General features: G+C 38.0%; 1 protein-coding gene and 2 non-coding genes across 4 annotated transcripts; 2 read left to right on the forward strand and 1 right to left on the reverse strand.

Annotated features, from left to right (window-relative positions):
- Window positions 1-2931: 2931 nt before the first annotated feature.
- On the forward strand, window positions 2932-3229 carry LOC147834744 (signal recognition particle RNA). Its single transcript, XR_015503173.1, has one exon.
- Window positions 3230-11262: 8033 nt separating this feature from the next.
- On the forward strand, window positions 11263-11559 carry LOC147834745 (signal recognition particle RNA). The gene has a single exon (XR_015503184.1).
- A 2131-nt stretch (window positions 11560-13690) lies between these two features.
- On the reverse strand, window positions 13691-17460 carry LOC141376554 (E3 ubiquitin-protein ligase RBBP6-like). Of its 2 annotated transcripts, XM_087273435.1 has the most exons (7): window positions 16188-17396; window positions 15889-15988; window positions 15710-15785; window positions 15383-15471; window positions 15210-15306; window positions 14967-15106; window positions 14605-14871 (listed from the first exon to the last, which is right to left on the reverse strand). In XM_087273435.1, exons 1-7 carry the CDS (start codon window positions 16345-16347, stop codon window positions 14700-14702), a joined length of 834 nt encoding a protein of 277 aa, XP_087129561.1. In that variant the 5' UTR covers window positions 16348-17396; the 3' UTR covers window positions 14605-14699. The 2 variants fall into 2 exon arrangements, with proteins under 2 accessions (XP_087129562.1, XP_087129561.1); XM_087273436.1 differs by lacking the exon at window positions 15210-15306 and having other exon boundaries at window positions 13691-14871; window positions 16188-17460.
- Between the last annotated feature and the right edge of the window lie 499 nt (window positions 17461-17959).

Consider the following 17959-nt stretch of genomic DNA (forward strand, 5'->3'; position numbering starts at 1 on the left):
GCCACAGTTCATCAGGAAATGAAAAGCTTTTAAATGACAACAGAAAAGCAGTTCAGCGACTAACATTCACTCATTCAGTGAGTATCTCATTTATTCATTCATTCATTCACTAATTGAATCAACACTTTTTCAGTCACTAAATATGGTGTCAGATGCAGATGTGGCCTCTAGTGTAATCCACAGTTCATATATTGCACAATGACGCTAAAGGCCACCATATTATAAAATACTGCAGGTTGTTGGTTGCAGATTAATAATCACAAACATATTTTTTTATCATAAAACAGCTAAAACATATTTAGTGTCAGAGAGGACAAAGTGGTTTTAGTTTACCTTTTATCTTTAATATTAAACAGCTTTTTAGTCTTTAGACCAGATTAAATAACTTGTGGTACTTGTATAAACAATGTTCAGCTCAGGATCAGTAATTCAGCATGATGTGCTGCTAAAGCTGAAACAGTCTATCAATTTATGCCACAGATTGTGTGAGATTCTGTCGAGTCTTATAGATGTTAAAAACACTGATGGAGGTCAAAACCGCATCTGACACCACAGTTAGTGGATGAGTAAGAGTAAACTGAATAATAAATATGTAACTCAGTTAATGATAGTTATTCACTGCATGAATGAATGTTAGATGAGGAACTGGTATTTAAGTGGAAAATTAAAACATTAAAGCTTTACTTTTTCAGAGGTTCACTGTTTGCACAATCTTAAATGGATAGTTCACCGCATAAATATGATTGTGACGATTATGAATTAACATTTTTGGGTCAATTATCCCTTAAATCACATAAATTATCCCAGAGCATTATTTCAGCATCAATGATCATTCACAATAGTCACATCACAAGAAATACAAGGTTGAGTCTGGATTATAATTTAGCGTTTGCGTGTGTTTCTGAGGCCTGCGACTGTAAAAGCTTTAGGTTTAATAAATTGCATCATTTGTAATTTTAATTGCAAATAATTTTATTTAATTAAAAAAATGAAGACAATAGCAGTATTATTGTACATTTGAATATTACATTACTGTACCTGAATACTGTTAGACTTGTTAAAAAACAACAAAGCTGTGTTCATTTGATTTCAGAATTTTATATTGTATTTATCTCTGCTCGTAGATTGTTTGTAATTCAATTCAATTCAATTCAATTCAGCTTTATTTGTATAGCGCTTTTACAATGTAGATTGTGTCAAAGCAGCTTCACATAAATGGTCATAGTAACTGGAACAGTGTGGTTCAGGTTTTAGTGTTTAAGTTCAGTTCAGTTCAGTTTAGCTCAGTTCAGTGTGATTTAATCATTACTGAGAGTTCAAACACTGAAGAGCAAATTCATCGATGCGTAGCTCTACCAATCCCGAACCATGCGAGGCAGTGGCGACAGCGGAGAGGGAAAAAAAACTTCACCTGATGGGAGTGAAGAAAAAAAAACCTTGAGAGAACCAGACTCAGTTGGGCACGACCATTTTAATTTCTCCGCTGGCCAAAAGTCTTGTGCAGAACTTCATTCGCCGTGGTTTATGCTGGAAGATGGCCTCAATGAAGACTCGTCTGTCCCTGGAGCGTCGCTGGAATCAGACTCATGTTCTCCACTCCCCACGACCATCAGCGTAGCAGCAGCTCAGGATATGGCCTGGTCCCGGATATGGAATCCTTGGGATCATCACGTCGCTGGTCTTGGATCCAATCAGTGACTCCGCCTAATCTGAGGACCTCGGGATGAATATCCCCAGGTGAAAATAGAGAGAAAGAGAATAATTAGCGTAGCTGCTGTTCATAGTGTATATAAGCAAGATGTAGAAGCCAGTGTGGAACCCGCTAGGTGATGCACTGAGTGTATGCTTTACTAAACAGATAGGTCTTTAATCTAGTTTTGAACTGGGATAGTGTGTCTGAGCCTCGGACATTACCAGGAAGGCTATTCCAGAGTGTAGGAGCCATGAAAGAGAAGGCTCGACCTCCTTTACTTGATTTTGCTATTCTAGGTACTACCAGAAGCCCTGAATTTTGAGATCTTAAGGAGCGAGTTGGTTCGTAGCGAGACAGAAGGTTGGTTAGATAAACAGGAGCTAGATTATTTAGAGCTTTATAGGTGAGAAGTAATATTTTAAATTCAATACGAAATTTAACAGGCAGCCAGTGTAAGGAGGATAAAATTGGGGTTATATGATCATATTTTCTGGACCTGGTCAGAACTCTGGCTGCTGCATTTTGTACTAATTGAAGTTTGTTAATAGAGGATGCTGGGCAGCCAGCAAATAGAGCATTACAGTAATCCAGTCTCGAAGTCATAAAAGCATGGACTAGCTTTTCTGCATCTGAGATGGATAGCATATTTCGTAATTTAGCGATATTTCTCAGATGAAAGAAGGCAGTTTTTGTGACATGGGATATATGGTTTTTAAAAGTTAGATTGCTGTCTAATATGACACCCAGATCTTTTATAGTAGAGCTAAAGCTAACTTTGTATCCCTCTAATTGTAAATTGAGTTGCGAGATCTGCTGTGCAAATAATTGTAATGTTTTATGCAGATGCACACCTAATATAAACAAATCACCCATTCTGTAATATGTTTTCTACAGCTATATGTATTATGATACAATAAACCACTTTTACTGTAGTAAAAAAAAAAACTAAAGTATACTACAGTATTTATTACATTTTATTAGTTGATACAGAAAACAGAATGTTGTGGCACTCATAAAATGAGTTGTAAAGGCTAATAAATATGGTATAATAATCTTTAGTTCAAAAATACTATGTTGATACTAATTACTGTAATTTTTTTATTTGTGATCATACTGCTGTTTATTATTATCTAATGTCATAAGTCTATGAAGTCAGTTTTTATTCATCATTAATTTTTCCTCCACTAGAGGTCGCTGTGATGATCAGATTCTCCACAGCTCTGATTCTCTCAGCTCTCGTCGGGTTCAGTGGCGCGCGCCTGTAATCCAAGCTACTGGGAGGCTGAGGCTGCGGATCGCTTGAGCTCAGGGCTTCTGGGCTGCAGTGGACTATGTTGATCGGGTGTCCGCTCTAAGTTCGGTATCGATATGGTTCCCCTGGGAGAGTTCGGGACCACCAGGTCGTTTAAGGAGGGGTGAACCGGCCCAGGTCGGAGACGGAGCAGGTCAAATCCCCCGTGCTGATCAGTAGTGGGATCGCGCCTGTGAATAGACACTGCAGTGCAGCCTGAGCGACACAGAGAGACGCAGACTTTTACACTACCTGTTTTTTTTACTCTGATATATCTTTCTAACAGTAAAAAAGAAGCAATAAAGGTTTTGAGATGAATGACATGACTGTGTGTTAATAATTAGAAATAACTAAAAGTTTAGTTTTTTCGAGTGATGGGTTGCAGCTGGAAGGGCATCTGCTAAAAACGTGCTGGATAAGTTGGGGGTTCATTCCGCTGTGGTGAACCAACGAGACTAATCTGAAAAGAAAATGAATGAATGAATAAAAGTTTATTTGTAGACTAGACATTTTATTTGTAAACAGAAATACAGAAATTATCTCAATTTCATGAGTATATTTTGAAAAGATGATGTTTTAGACAGAAATATGTTTTGCTGTGGTTACTAACTCATAAGTGTGGTCTATCAATATCGGGTGGTATTTAAAAAAATTATAGAAGAATTTCACTTTAGTTCTCCCCGTGTTGGTGTGGGTTTTCACTGGTTGGTCTGGTTTACCCCACAAGTCCAAAGACATGCGGTATAGGTGAATTGGGTAAGCTAAATTGTCTGTAGTGTATGGGTGTTTTCCAGTAATGGGTAACATGGGAGGGCATCCTCTGCGTAAAACTTATGCTGGATAAGTTGGCGGTTCATTCCGCTGTGGTGACCCCCGATTAATAAAGCGACTAAGCCGAAATGAAAATGAATGATTGAATGAATTTCACTTTAAGCATAATTTACACATTGTTACTTTGAACCCATCATCTGATATTTGGCAGCTTTATCAAGGGTTCTGCTTTGTGTTTTCTTTTTATTGTGGGAATAACCAGACAGGTATCAGCAGTTGTGACGGCTCTTTAATCACTCCTGATGTAAACAAAAGCACAGATTTTACAGTGTGTCTTCGCCCTCATCACTTTTACATGCTTCAATCAGACAAATAAAAATCAAAACCTCAATTAAAATGAAAACACAAAAATAACGAACTATGTGAAATATGTGAAAAAGAAAGTTATACATAATATTGAAACATAAAAACTGGCTTCAAAAGTCAAGTAAATATGATTTAAGATTAATTAGAGCTGCAGACACCCACCTCTCCCATGTGCAGTCAGTACAGAAAAGGAGGAGGCGGGTGCAGAACAGGAAATTAAAAAACTTAAGCTTTCTCAGAAATTTAAAGGAGCAGGTATACTTAATAAACACTTCAGGTAAAACACACATTTTGTGTAATTCTATAAATAAAGTGAACTATTATTTCTATACCTGTTACACAGGCCTGGATTGGCTAATCGGGAGCACCGGGAAAGTTTTTTGGCCGCGAGGGCCGGTGTCCCTAGCTGCTTGCACTCTCAGCAGTCGCACTTTTTTCATTTATTTATTTGACCATAGCCTCACTCTTTTTATTTATTTTCTCGCAGGCAGCAAAACGCAGCCGGCAGGTTAATGATGATCATTTAGCATTCGACCTTAAACAGCGGCACCTTAGTGAAAAAAGAATTTGAATAATTAATATTAATGAATATTACACCTGCTCAATGAAAATCAGATGATTCACTACATTAATAAATCTGACATAACTTGATCAGAAATATAAAAAAGGGGTGAAAAAGATTAAGCCTTCAATAGAAAGTAATACTGTGGTTAAAAGAGTCTTGCAGAAACCAGCGCAATACTTATTTATTCTTCCAAACTCACCAACATAACAGCGACATTGTGGTCCAGTGGTCAGCATGTTGTGTTGTGATGCTGCTGCTCTAACCTCTCCTGAGTAAAGTGTTATTTTTATTATTATTATTTCATTTTTAGTGTTAGGAGGACAATATAATACTGTTTGGGTTACTTATGTGGGTGTACATATTTTATTTAGATTTTTTTGTGTGACCACCGTTACAAAAGACTGCATATCTATAAATAATTTTGCACAGAATATATTTTCAGATATTGCAGGAAGGGACAATGTGATGTTTAAAGTATAGCTTTGGAGATTTAGCTACCCTTTAATCTTCTCATATTTATGAAAAACATTTGAAGTTCTAATGCAGCTGTTTCCTTGAAAAAGACGTGATAGTGTCTTTAGAAACTGAATTGCAAATGACCTTATTTTAATATAGTCAGTCGTGAACAGAGGTGGGCCGGTCTAAGGCTTGAAACTCCAGGGCTGAAAAGAAATCCCACTCCTGCCCTGCTGTTACAGTAACGGGCTGAATATGCTGTCATAGCCTGGAAAGCCAATGTTATCTGGCCTTTGTTTCTTTCGTCCAGCGTTACTTTCGTCCCCGCTCTCCCCTACTATAAGGCACACATAATCATTTATCATGTACAGACATGAACAGTCATATAGGGGTTTCACTGTCACATTTCTGTCAAAAACAGTGAAAAGTTCAGGCTGATTTATACTTCTGCAACAAGTTATCACCGTGACCTATGGCCAGGGGCGGACTGGCCATCTGGCAATTCTGGCAAATGCCAGAAGGGCCGGATCATTTTTTAAATGTGGGCCGGTCAGGTTTTTTTTTAATTTTTTTTTTATGTATTGTTTTTACATGCTTTTACAAGCTTTTATCTCTTACAAGATGTGATATTATGATGATAATAATAATAATAATAATAATAATAATAATAATAATAAATGTTGAGCATTTGGTCCAAACGGCGACGACCGGCTGGTTTTGAGAGGGGCCGACCCAATCTGAGGTTACGCGGACGTAATGAAAATCTAGCAAGAATGTAAAACAAACAATAAGTGCCACACAAGCTAATTGTCAGAGATGGACCGTAAAAAGAAAAGGCAGGGCCGAAAAGCTCAGATAAAGAGCGCAAAAGGGCTCTAAAATCGAGAGGGTGCTCGCTGCAGAGCAATTTGAGCAGAGCTGAGCTCCAGCGAGGGGGAGCATGAGCTCTCGCTCTGCCTCCTGTAAGCTGTTTTAATGCGTACACCAACCCCACCCCTAACCCTACCCCCAGTGACATCACTCGTAGAAGAAGTGCAAAAAAGGTGGAGCTCAAGCTCAAGCTCCCCCTCACTGGAGCTCAGCTTGCCCAAATGGCTCTGCAGCGAGCACCACTTGGCTAAAATCAGACGCTGCCAAATGCATAAAGTTACTGAAATGTATACGAACATTCGGCTGCTGCGTCGGAGGACAGCAGCGCAGTAGAGGAGGTAAGAAAACAGAAAATGTACTTCTAATTCATTATACTAAAACATACCAAGTAAATGTCTCGCCATTCACGCTACTTCTGACAGTTTGTGACAGTGCATTAAACACAGTGACTAACGTTACATTGTGTTTAACAGTTGTCAGCTTAGCGTAGAACTCCTGCACATTTTAATGTCATTATCAGCAATTAATGTGATTTCTGTTATACAGACTGCTGTATGCTACTAGGAATATATTCTAACATTCAAAAGAACTTAAAGCTATAGCCACAGTACTGTATGCATTTGTTGTGAACTCTGAACACATAGCTAGTCTTTAAACTATTACATTAAATACATGCATAGGTTACAGTACATAATCATCTCATTGTCAGGGAAATGAGATTCAATCTATCCAGAATTATTTTGACTCTTTATTCTTTCCACAACGTTTCCAACAAGTACTGAGTATGCAAGTGCTATCAATCACTTTGGGTATCCTTGTGGGTTGGTGTGGTCTACAACAAATTAAAATAAACAAATTAAGGAATCAGAAAAAACTTATACAAATAAAGATACTAAAACTCTTCCATGTACAATCAACAAGGGGTATGAGATTACTGATTGCCAGAAACACTTCAAATTTAAAAATAAATTAACCCTTATGATAGGAGCCTGTGAATGTGTATCACACACACACACCTTTACACACAAATGCTGCAGCACTAGCAACACTTCAGCATAATTTCACAAATAACTATATATCATGAAGGATTAAAAATGTGCAAATCCGCTGGTACACACAAATATTGCTGCTTTTTTCATTTTTGCTTTATATTCTATTCATTTCGGTGCAACTGTTATTACTTAATTGTATTAATTTGTATACTGGGTTTCTGCAGTGTCTTAAAAAGTCTTAAAATGTCTTAAATTAAAAAAAAATATATATATATTAGGCCTTAAATAGTCTTAAGTTCACTGAAATATTGTGTTGTAGGTCTTAAATCATTTTAAACAGTTCTTAATTTCCCTTTATCCAAGTAAAGCTACCCAATCTGGCCAAATCAGTTTTTTTTATTGCAAAGAGATTCAGTTTAAAACAGCTGTTACATTATTTTCAGCAAATTCTCCAAATTAAATTCCCTAATCATGGAAGGAAAAATAAAGCAACTAATCCCTTTACATTATCTTCAGTTAATACAAAAACTATTTACTAAAGTTACCAGACCATTAGAAAAAATCCTTTGTGTTTAGCCCTGCATAAGTCTAAAATTTTATTCATAATGGTCTTAAAAGGGTCTTGAAATGTTTTAAATTTGATTTGAAGAAACCTGCAGAAACCCTGTTATTCAAATGTTCAGAGCAGTCAGTAAGAAAACATTTTGCTGCAATCTTTACATCCTATACTGTGTTAATTAACTAGGGTATTGCCAATACCAGTGCTGTGAGAAAGGATGCTACGGTAGGCCTAGCAGAGACAGAAAGGAGTGTGGTAGAGGTAGAAAAAAACAAATAAACGTTACACACTGTACTTTGGGTTTGTAGTTAACTCTACAGTAGAGGTGAACTCATTACAAAAAAATGTAGTTAAGTCTACATAGTTACATTTGAGCTTAACTGTAGAATAGGCCATAATTGTTAATATTTATTCTTTAGGTCACCTATAATTGTTTCATAAGCACATATTTATTCAAAACTAGAATGAGTCAAGCCTAGCATAAGCAGTGATTCAAATAATGATGACACAGTGACTGCAGAGACCAGCAAGAAGCATGGACACAGTAAGAGTCAGGCAAGAGTGAGGAACAACTATAATCTCAGACAGCCATACAGACATATTAAAATTGCAGAGTTACAGAGGTAAAATGGATGAGAAGATGTAGAATCAGACAATGTGTTTACTGTCAACATAGTCTATAGACCAGGGGTGGCGAACCTGTTTGGCATGATGAGCCAAAAAAAAAACTTTATCACTGCAAAGAGCCACACAACAGATGCGCAAACAACAGTATATCTGTCACAATAACTTATACACCTAATTATATAACGCAATAGTTTTCATGGATTTAAATTAGCCTACCTCATTTTACTTGACTCAGTGGGACACCTGACATTCCTTGGTTTCCACAATCTTTTTCAGGTCTGGCTCGTATTCAGTTGTGGCTACTCGTAGTAACTCTTTCACATGTGTGTCAGTAAGAACAGAGAGATGCTTTGATTTCACTAGTTTCAGTGTCCAAAAAAAGTGATTCACAGACATAAGTTGACCCAAACATTGACAACAGTTTGAGTGCAGCCTGTTTGACATTGGGATATCTCTCAACGGGCACAATCTTCCAAAACTCCACGGTTCCTTCCCTCAGGACACTTTTAAGTCTGTCATCCTCAGAAAGTTCAATCATTTCAAGCTGAGATGCTGCTTCATCTTCCACTAAAGGGGCTTTTAAACAGCCTGATTCAGCAGTGAATGGGTTGATCAAAAATGTTATCTGTTGTCTTTTTTGTCGTAGGTTGGAGAATCTTTCCTCAAAACTTTGCTCAAGATTTTCAAGCAGCGTAGCATACCGTGCAGTACTCCCTTTTACAACCTCTGCTTTTTGTCCACTTGCCTTCAACAAGGTTGGAAAATGTGTGTAGTCTCTCTTTTGTAGATGTGTCTTGAACAGCTTGAGTTTGTTGACAAATGCAAAAACACTTTGCACCAGGTCAGGCAGCATCTTTAACTTCCCTTGCAGATCCACATTCAGTCCATTCAGATAATGCAGCACGTCAACCAAAAAAGCCAAATCTGAAATCCACTGGGGATCATGTAGCTCAGGATATTCCTTATGTTTCTCTGCGAGGAACAGCTTCACTGGATTCAAAAGCTCAAAGAAACGAGAAAGCACATGTCCTCTTGAAAGCCATCGCACGGCACAGTGAAAAAGCAGATCAGATGGAAGGTCTTCATCAAGTTCATCAATGAGATTTTTGAACTGTCTGTGATTGAGAGCATGTGTGCGTACAAAATTGACAATTTCCAGCACAGGTTTCATAATGTGGTCTAAGTTTAGCTTTTTAGACACCAAGTGCTCTTGATGGATAATACAGTGGAAAGTCCAAAATGCTGGAAAACGGTCGTCAGCTTTACACAGCCCTACAAGACCTCTCTCAGATCCCAGCATGGCTGGAGCTCCGTCCGTGACTATGGCTGTTAGTTTTGATAACTGCAGATTTGCTTTCTCAACAACAGTCATCAGTGTCTCTTTCAGATCGATGCCACGAGTTCTGTCTTTCAGCGGCACTATGTCAAGCAGCTCTTCCCTAATTGTGCAGTCTTCTGACACAAACCGTACAAATATTGCCAATTGTGGCTTGTCTTGAACATCGCATGACTCATCCAACGCAATGCTAAAATACTGGCACTTCTGAAGATCTGACAGTAAATGTGTTTCTACTGAATTGTCAATGTCCGATATTCTCTGTTCAACAGTGTGTCGTGACAGTTGAAGGTCCTTTACTGAACGTTTCAAATTTTCATTTTCGGGACAAAGAATAGCAACAGCATCACTGAGGCACTTTTTAACAAATTCTCCTTCAAGGTATGGCTTTTTTGCACGAGCAATGTTCCATGCTAGCTGATATGATGCTAATGTGACCGTCTCTGAATGCTTACTAAATTTTCGGAAAAGCTGAGTTTGCTTTTCTGCCTGACCTTTCAGTGTCTTTACCTTGTGCTTGCGAAGTTCACTGCCTTTGGGAAATTCCCGGGCTACGGCAGAATGGAGAGAGGTGAAATGGCGCTCGAGATTTGAAGCCTTAAAATGTGACAACGAAGTCTGGCATATCAAGCAGAATGGCTTTCCATTTCTTTCAACAAAAAAATATAAATCCTCCCATTCAGATAAAAATGTTCTGCGCTCATCTTCGTATTTACGCTTAGCTGTACGCTTTCCTGACTCTGCCATGACGATTGATATTAACGAACTGCACGTCACTCGTGTTGCGCCCCAATCAAACGGGGCTTCAGTGTCAACCCTTGACTGAAGGCGTGTCTGAATGGAAGCGGCAGAAAATAAAATTCAGTCAGCAATAGGCCACTTTCTAGCAGGTGTATTTGCATACAGCGATCTGATTGGCTAACGCGTCCGTAAGCGCTTGAAAAGTTGAGCTACTCCCAGCTTCTGCAGCGAGCAACGTGAAGCCCCGTGTGAATGGGGCATTAGTCAATTGGTTATTATATGTTAAATTGCGCAAGAGGTTGAGCCGCACAAAAGCAGAAAGAGACGCAGAAGCACCGTGTGAATGGGGCGTTAGTCAATTGGTTAATGTATGTTAAATCGCGCGAGAGGTTGAGCCGCACAAGAGCAGTAAAAGAGCCGCAAGCGGCTCGCGAGCCGCGGGTTCGCCACCCCTGCTATAGACCGTGCCAATAAAGAACAACACTTCAGGGAATGACAAGTATTGTTTATGAACAAAAGTATGCTGAATGTAGTGCTGCATGTCCATTTGTTTGTAAAGGTGTGTGTGTGTGTGTGTGTGTGTGTGTGTGTGTGTGTGTGTGTGTGTGTGTGCGTGTGTGTGTGTGTGTGTGTGTGTGTGTGTGTATGTGTGTTTGTGTGTGTGTGTGTGTGTGTGTGTGTGTGTGTATGTGTGTGTGTGTTTGATACACATTCACAGGTTACTTCTATAATAAATAGCAGACAAATGGTATAAACAGGTAGCACACAGACTCTACGAGATTCACATATTATTTTAATTTAGTTTTACTGTATGAATTTGTTATAAACAGGTTGTTTTTGTTCTAGTCACATACATTAAATGTTTAAATATCTATTAGATATATATGGTTCTGCTTATATTATTTCACCATCTGTACACCAATATAAGTAGGAAATGTGCGTGTCCGTCTGTGGGGCTGTGTCGGTGTGGTAATGTGGGCTGGTGTGGCTACAGTGCCAGGGCCGAATTTTTGTCCCAGTCCGCCCCTGACTGGGAGGCTGAGGCTGCGGATCGCTTGAGCTCAGGGCTTCTGGACTGCAGTGGACTATGTCGATCGGGTGCCCACACTAAGTTCGGTATCAATATGGTGCACCTGGGTGAGCTTGGGACCGCCAGGTCGTTAAAGGAGGAGTGAACCGGCCCAGGTCGGAAACGGAGCAGGTCAAAGCTCCCGTGCCGATCAGTAGTGGGATCGTGCCTGTGAATAGACACTGCAGTGCAGCCTGAGCGACACAGAGAGACGCAGACTTTTACACTAGTTTTTTTTTTTTTAACTTTGATTTGTCTTTCTAACTGTAAAACTGAAGAAATAAAGATTTAGAGATGTATGATGACTATGCATTATTAATAGTAAGTAATAATTAAAAGTTTACTAGCAGACTTCAGAAAGTTTATTTGTAAACAAAAATACAAAAATCATCTCAATTTCATGTCTATATTTTAAAAATATGCCTTAGACAGAAATATATTGAATTTAATTGAAAATATATCAAATTAAAAAATATATATAGAGAATAATTTTACTTTAAACATAAATGGCACATTATAATTTTTGGCCCCATCAGAAACAAAAGTAACACACGGGTAGGTCACAACCAGATTTACTGGCTTCATCATGTTTGTTTTAATTATATCTGACTATGACATTGTTAATTATTTTTTAATACCACCTGATATTGACGGTTAAAAAGCTTCCAGTACAAAATGGCATTTTTATTGATAAATTATATTATAGAGTATTATGCCAAATGCAGTTTTAATCTAGAAAGTTTTGTTTAATAAAATAGAGGAGGGGGATATATTTAAGAAATTAATAACACTTCAAAATAGTAAAGCAACAGGGTTAGATAATATTCCAGTGCAGTTCCCTCAAAGACTCCCTAAATGCTTCACTCCGATGGTTACACATATTATCAATTTTTCTATTTGTCAAGGTAAAGTTGAAAAAAGCAAGAGTTATTCCTCTTTTTAATAAAGGTAGTAGGTTTGAGGTTAATAATTCTAGGCTGGTATCAATTTTGAGTGCTTTGTCAAAAGGGAGGGAAAAAGTTATTTATTAGCACATTGAAAAATATTGTTTAAAATGTGACGTATTGTAGAGTTTCAATCGGGTTTTAGGAAAATCATTCCACTGATTCAACAGTTTCTTTTAATTAACAAATTATATAAAGAGCGATATGGATAAAGGAAGTTAAGTGGGATGGTTTTCTTAGACCTGCAAAAATTTTTCAATACAGTCAATCACAGGATATTGATTTTAAAAGTAAAGGCAATGGGTTTTGGTGTTTTGGCCTGTAAATGCATGAAGTCTTACCTTGAAAACAGATGTCAAATAGTAGATTTAAATGGTGTGTTTTCAGATTATTCGACCGTTTCTTATGGGGTTTCACAAGGCAGTGTTTTAGGTCCTTTGCTTTTTTAATATACATCAATGATTTGAAAATGGCCCGTTCAAAAAAGCTTTTGTTAAATGCGGATGATGCAGCAATAATTGTGTCTCATGAGAGGAAGGAATTTATTGAAAATGAAATAAGTGAACAAACTGAGGAAGTCTCTTAATGGTTTAACCTTAATAAATTGTCCTTACACTTGTGTAAACCAGAATTTATTTTATTTGGTTCAGCTGCGAAACTGAGAAAAAGTGTCAGATCAGAGGTAAAAGTAGAGCATCAAATTAATGAACACAAACATGAAGGGAAATATTTAGGTTCCATTTCAGACAGTAATTTGACAGGTGAGAAGATGGCTGTTATAGTCCAATCAAAAGTTCTAAAATTAAGTTTTTAGCAAGACAGACAGAGCTCTTAGATACCCAAACTTTACAAATATTGGCTAGTGCATTAGTGCAGTCATACTTTGACTATGCTGCAGTCTTTTGGTACAGCAGTAGTTCCACAAAAATGAAAAATAAATTGCAGACGGCCCAAAATAAGTTGCAGAATTGTTATCAAAGTACTTCTACTGACACATTTAAATAATGAATATTATAGTCAAATTAATTTATTAAAAGTTGGAAAAAGGGTCACTTTTCTGAAATTGGTGATGGTGTTTAAGATTTTAAAGAAAATGGTCCCAAAATATTTACTTATCAAGTTTTAGTTAGTGAGGTACACTGTCATTCTACAAGAGCGAGTAGCAGGGGTATTTGTCCTTGTAGAATTAATAGTGAAACAGGTAGAAAGTCTTTTCTGTGTACTGTTGCTTGGAATATACTGCCGAGGAGTTTTAAATTGATTCAATTTGAGAGTTTTATAGAGGAAATTAAAAAATGGCTGTTTTACGGTTGAAGTTGAGGATTTTTGTTGTGCTGAGTTTCTGAGCTGATGATGTTTGCACTTTATGATTTGCTCGTTCATTTTTTAAGAATATCGATGACCACGAAGGAAATCAGCCTGTGGCTTTATTGTGTATTTTATCCTCGACAGTTTTTAAGATATGAATGTCAAACTGGACTTGTTTGTATATTTTTGTTAAAATTGTTAAATAAAATCAATCAATTTATTCATTCATTTTCCTTTAGCTTAGTCCCTTTATTAATCTGGGGTCGCCACAGCGGAATGAACTGCCAACTTATCCAGCATATTTTTTACACAGCGGATACCCTTCCAGCTGCAACCCAGTACTGGGAAATATCCATACACCCTCATTCACACACACAAACACACACACACACACACACACTATGGCTAATTTAGTTTATTCATTCACCTACAGCATAGCACATGGGTTTGGAGCACCCAGAGGAAACCCACATGAACACGGAGAGAACAAGCAAACTCCACACAGAAATGCCATCTGACCCAGTCGGGACTCCCACCAGCAGCCTTCCTACAGCGAGGCCATGTGTGTATATATATATATATAAAGATACATTATTTTTTCCCTTAATAGCTACATTTTAAAGAAATCTATTTGCTTAAGTCAGCTGAACAGTAAACAACAACAGCAATAGAAACCACCAAAGGACACCATATGAACACAGCCAAAATGACTTATTAGAGCATGCACATCTTTGTCATTCCAATGGATTTTTAAAAATATGTACATGCCGCCTTTTCTTCCATGTTTCTTGAACTTTTCCCCTTTATGAGAAAAACTATTGAATACTATAAAATCTGTTCAGCGTTTTATTTTTTTCTGATTAACATTTAAAAGACTTTAACTAAAAGTTTTAGATTGTGAGCAGGACAGCACACTGGTTCTCCCGCAGCATGTTTGTTCATCATTTCTATCTTAATGTGTTGATCATTTTCTGTTGTGTTTCTGTATTGTGTGAAGGTCAACCAGTCCACAGTTTATGCTGCTATAATCTTTATTAAGTTTTATTCATAAACTATGTACAATATATACACTGTGCTCACGTCGGCTCCAGGTCTCTTGAGTAAAGGTCTCTCAGTGACGTGGTCTCTTCTGGTCTCCGTGCGTCTCTGGTGGAGATGGGGAGCGGGAACGTTTCCCTCTGGCATCCTGGACTGAAGATGCTGCACCAGCTGAGGAAGAGGAGGGCAGCGGCTTGGTCTGGCAGAAGGAAGGCCTCTTTTTCTTCTCAGCAGCATAGGCCTCACTGAACAGATCGAGCGCAAACACACACAAGCAGACATAATGTGAGATTTTCACAAACAATAGAACATGCTGCAATGCCAAGTACAGTTTACTCACGCGTCTATGATGGGAATGACGTATTTGCCGCTGCCGTCCATCATGACTCCCTTTCGGTTTGGGTCGTCCACCTCCAACAGGAAGCTGCGGGGAATCCCTGTGCTCCTCCGGATGCGCTTATGCGAAGCAGAGCTGCTGCCCTGTGAATTCATGAGTGACAGTCAAACGACAGAGCAAACAATCTGACTGATGGAGACAAGAGCTCAAGTTCACAGCAACCATAAGCTTAGAAAACCCAGTTACCCCTTTAGAGGGGCAGTGCCTAATGTGGTGTCCTGGGATCCCACAGTGAAAGCAGACATAGTTGGGTGGAAGAAGCCCAAGCAGTGTCATGGCCTCACTGATGAACATCAGAACCATGAGAATCAGCTCTAACATTTCTCACAAACCAAACCTGTCAGTGTCTGAACGCTCACCTGCTGGAGTAGTAGCACAGACTGGACTGGTACATCACCGCTTTTAGCTTGTCCTCCTCTGATGCCTTTGCCTCAGCCAGATTCTCAGTCTGTTTCACAGGCATTTGCACATTAGAATTTTATTTTACTGGTCTGCCTAAGAAGCTGTGTGTGTGCGTGTGTGTGTGTGTGTGTGTGTGTGTGTGTGTGTGTGTGTGTGTGTGCGTTTGTGTGTTTTACTTTGTGTATTTATATTCTGCACTACATGTCATTATGACGCCTCAAATGCAAACACTGCAGTTCAATACAGAGCAGCACAGTGGGGTGAATTAATCAGTTGTTCAATACCTTCAACAGCTGCTCCAGTGAGAGGAGTGAAGAATCACCAGTTTGAGAAGATTTAGCTGATGGTCCAGCTTGATGGCTGCAAAACAAAGGAGCTTGTGTGACTAAAACACCACAGACAGACTCAAACTCTTGATATAACATCTATCAGAGGATGATTGCGCTCATTTCACATGACTTACCCAACAAATCTTCTGTTGGAGGACTTCAGTCCAGCAGCAGGGACCCGTCTGATGATGACCGACATGTTTTTGGGGATGAGAGCATCATCATCTGTGTATTCTGACAGCAAAATAAAGTTTATATATTAATAATCATTTACCATAGTATACTTTGAGTGCCATTAGCATTTTAAAACACTCAAAACATCACTATATGTCACCATCAGAGTCATGATAACACATGTCAGCTTCTACAAGTCTGTCTGATAACACATCTAATGTTAGTGTAGTATAGTTTAAGTGGCTTTTCCTCATCTCACCTTCATCAGTTTGGGCTTTGCTGATCTTCAGCTGGCAGAACTTCAGCCTCTCGCGCCTCATGATCTGTCGCTTCAGCTCTCCCGCAGTGATGTTGAGGCCCTCAAACTGGAGCGAGTCGTAGGTGAGTCGACTCTGAAACCTGTAATGAACACAAGACATACTGAATACAAACCACAGTGTGATAACAAGGGTCAAACCTGAATGATGGGAGAAGCAGACGATCAATCGATGTATCCAACAATCAATAATCTGGGAATCAGTAGCCAAGAAGGACGCCGAGATCAGATGCCAATGAGCGAAGTTCAAAACAACACAAATAGAACCGTTGCCATGGATGTTGACGATCACGTGACAAGGCGCTAAAAACTTCCGCGTTATTTTCTCATTAATAATAGTGAAATCATTACTATGATAATAATAAAATAAACAGCAGAACAGTTGGCCATCTCTGAATAATACACAGTGGCGTTTCCTTACACGAATGATTCAGGACTCTGTATAGAGTCGGGCGAGTCACTGAATCAGTGATTCGTGGCTGAATGAATCACTTAAAGCTTCACTCGATTAAAGAGGTCTCTTGCTGCCACCTATTGGCGATTTGTTTTTCCGTTTTAAAGTAATTTAACACTTTTTAAAAACACCTTTAAATGTATTTTCTACAAATGTTCATCTCTGTATGTTAAAATGATTTAAAACTCTCTAAGCTCATCATTTATTTGTTTGCCCTTGATCTTCATTATGTGTTACAGTTTTTTTTCCAATTGTTTTGCCACAAATTTCAGAACCCTGATGTCAATTAAAAAAAACTCTAGACACAAAATCCTAAACAGTCACTACTTTTAACACTCTCCAGTGTTCTGCATACAGCATTCATTCCCTTAAAGAAGTCTTGCATTTGCAGGATCATTGGTTCACATAATCCTTTTATAATACAAATACTACAGGAACACTACTTTAGATCACCAGCAGCACACAAGATGCACATCGCTTCAATAAACAATCATTAACAATCATTAAATATTGTTGTTTAAAATATATGATACAGAATTCATTATGGTCTATAAGTGTAAAGGGAAACAGTGCAGACAGTGGATATACTGAACTAGTTTTATTCATTCCATCATAATGTAGGTTTACTGTATTTTTTTTCTCACTTCACGTCCCCATATAGAAAGCTGATAAATGGCATGATATATGGTCCCATCTGCAAATTACATTATTATAAAATGTCATAATAGTCAATAATTTGTCAAAATAGTGAAAAAAATCATTGTTTATATTTTTTTCAACCATATCATTTATATATATTTGTAGGGGTAAAATATATAACATAATGGATCATATATATACGTAACATATATCTACATATTTGTAATTCTAATATTTTAACAAATGGCAATATTTTGACATGTATAACATATTTTATATATGTAAAATTCATATGAACTATTATGTCACATATGTAATTTGCATATATTTCTATATATCAGATTTCTATTTTGGGATTTTGTGTTACCATCAGTCTGGTCTTGTGGATTTGGTCACGGGTTCTCCTCTACATTTCAGTGGTGTTTTCATTACTCAGAAATCTTGGAAAGAACCTTCTGTCAATGTAAATCCAGGCCTGACATTGGTCTGCTGTGACTGGGCTTTCTTACAGTAATGTCAAATATATAAACATTGTCTGTAAAAGTGGTACACAGAACAAAGAAACCATAAATATGGACTAAGGATGAATAAAGACATCTATAGATACAGTTTTTCTAGTTTG

Source organism: Danio rerio, chromosome 11 (genome assembly GCF_052040795.2).
Source record: "Danio rerio strain M-AB ecotype USA chromosome 11, GRCz13ab, whole genome shotgun sequence".
Classification (NCBI taxonomy): domain Eukaryota; kingdom Metazoa; phylum Chordata; class Actinopteri; order Cypriniformes; family Danionidae; genus Danio; species Danio rerio.

Coding starts and splice junctions, on each gene's coding strand:
- LOC141376554 (XM_087273435.1), bottom strand. CDS start 16,347: ATGTCTTGTGTTCATTACAGGTTTCAGAGTCGACTCACCTACGACTCG. Junction 15,107..15,209: donor GGCACTGCCCCTCTAAAGGG/GTAACTGGGTTT, acceptor ATGAATTCACAG/GGCAGCAGCTCTGCTTCGCA. Junction 14,872..14,966: donor GTCATTCCCATCATAGACGC/GTGAGTAAACTG, acceptor CGATCTGTTCAG/TGAGGCCTATGCTGCTGAGA.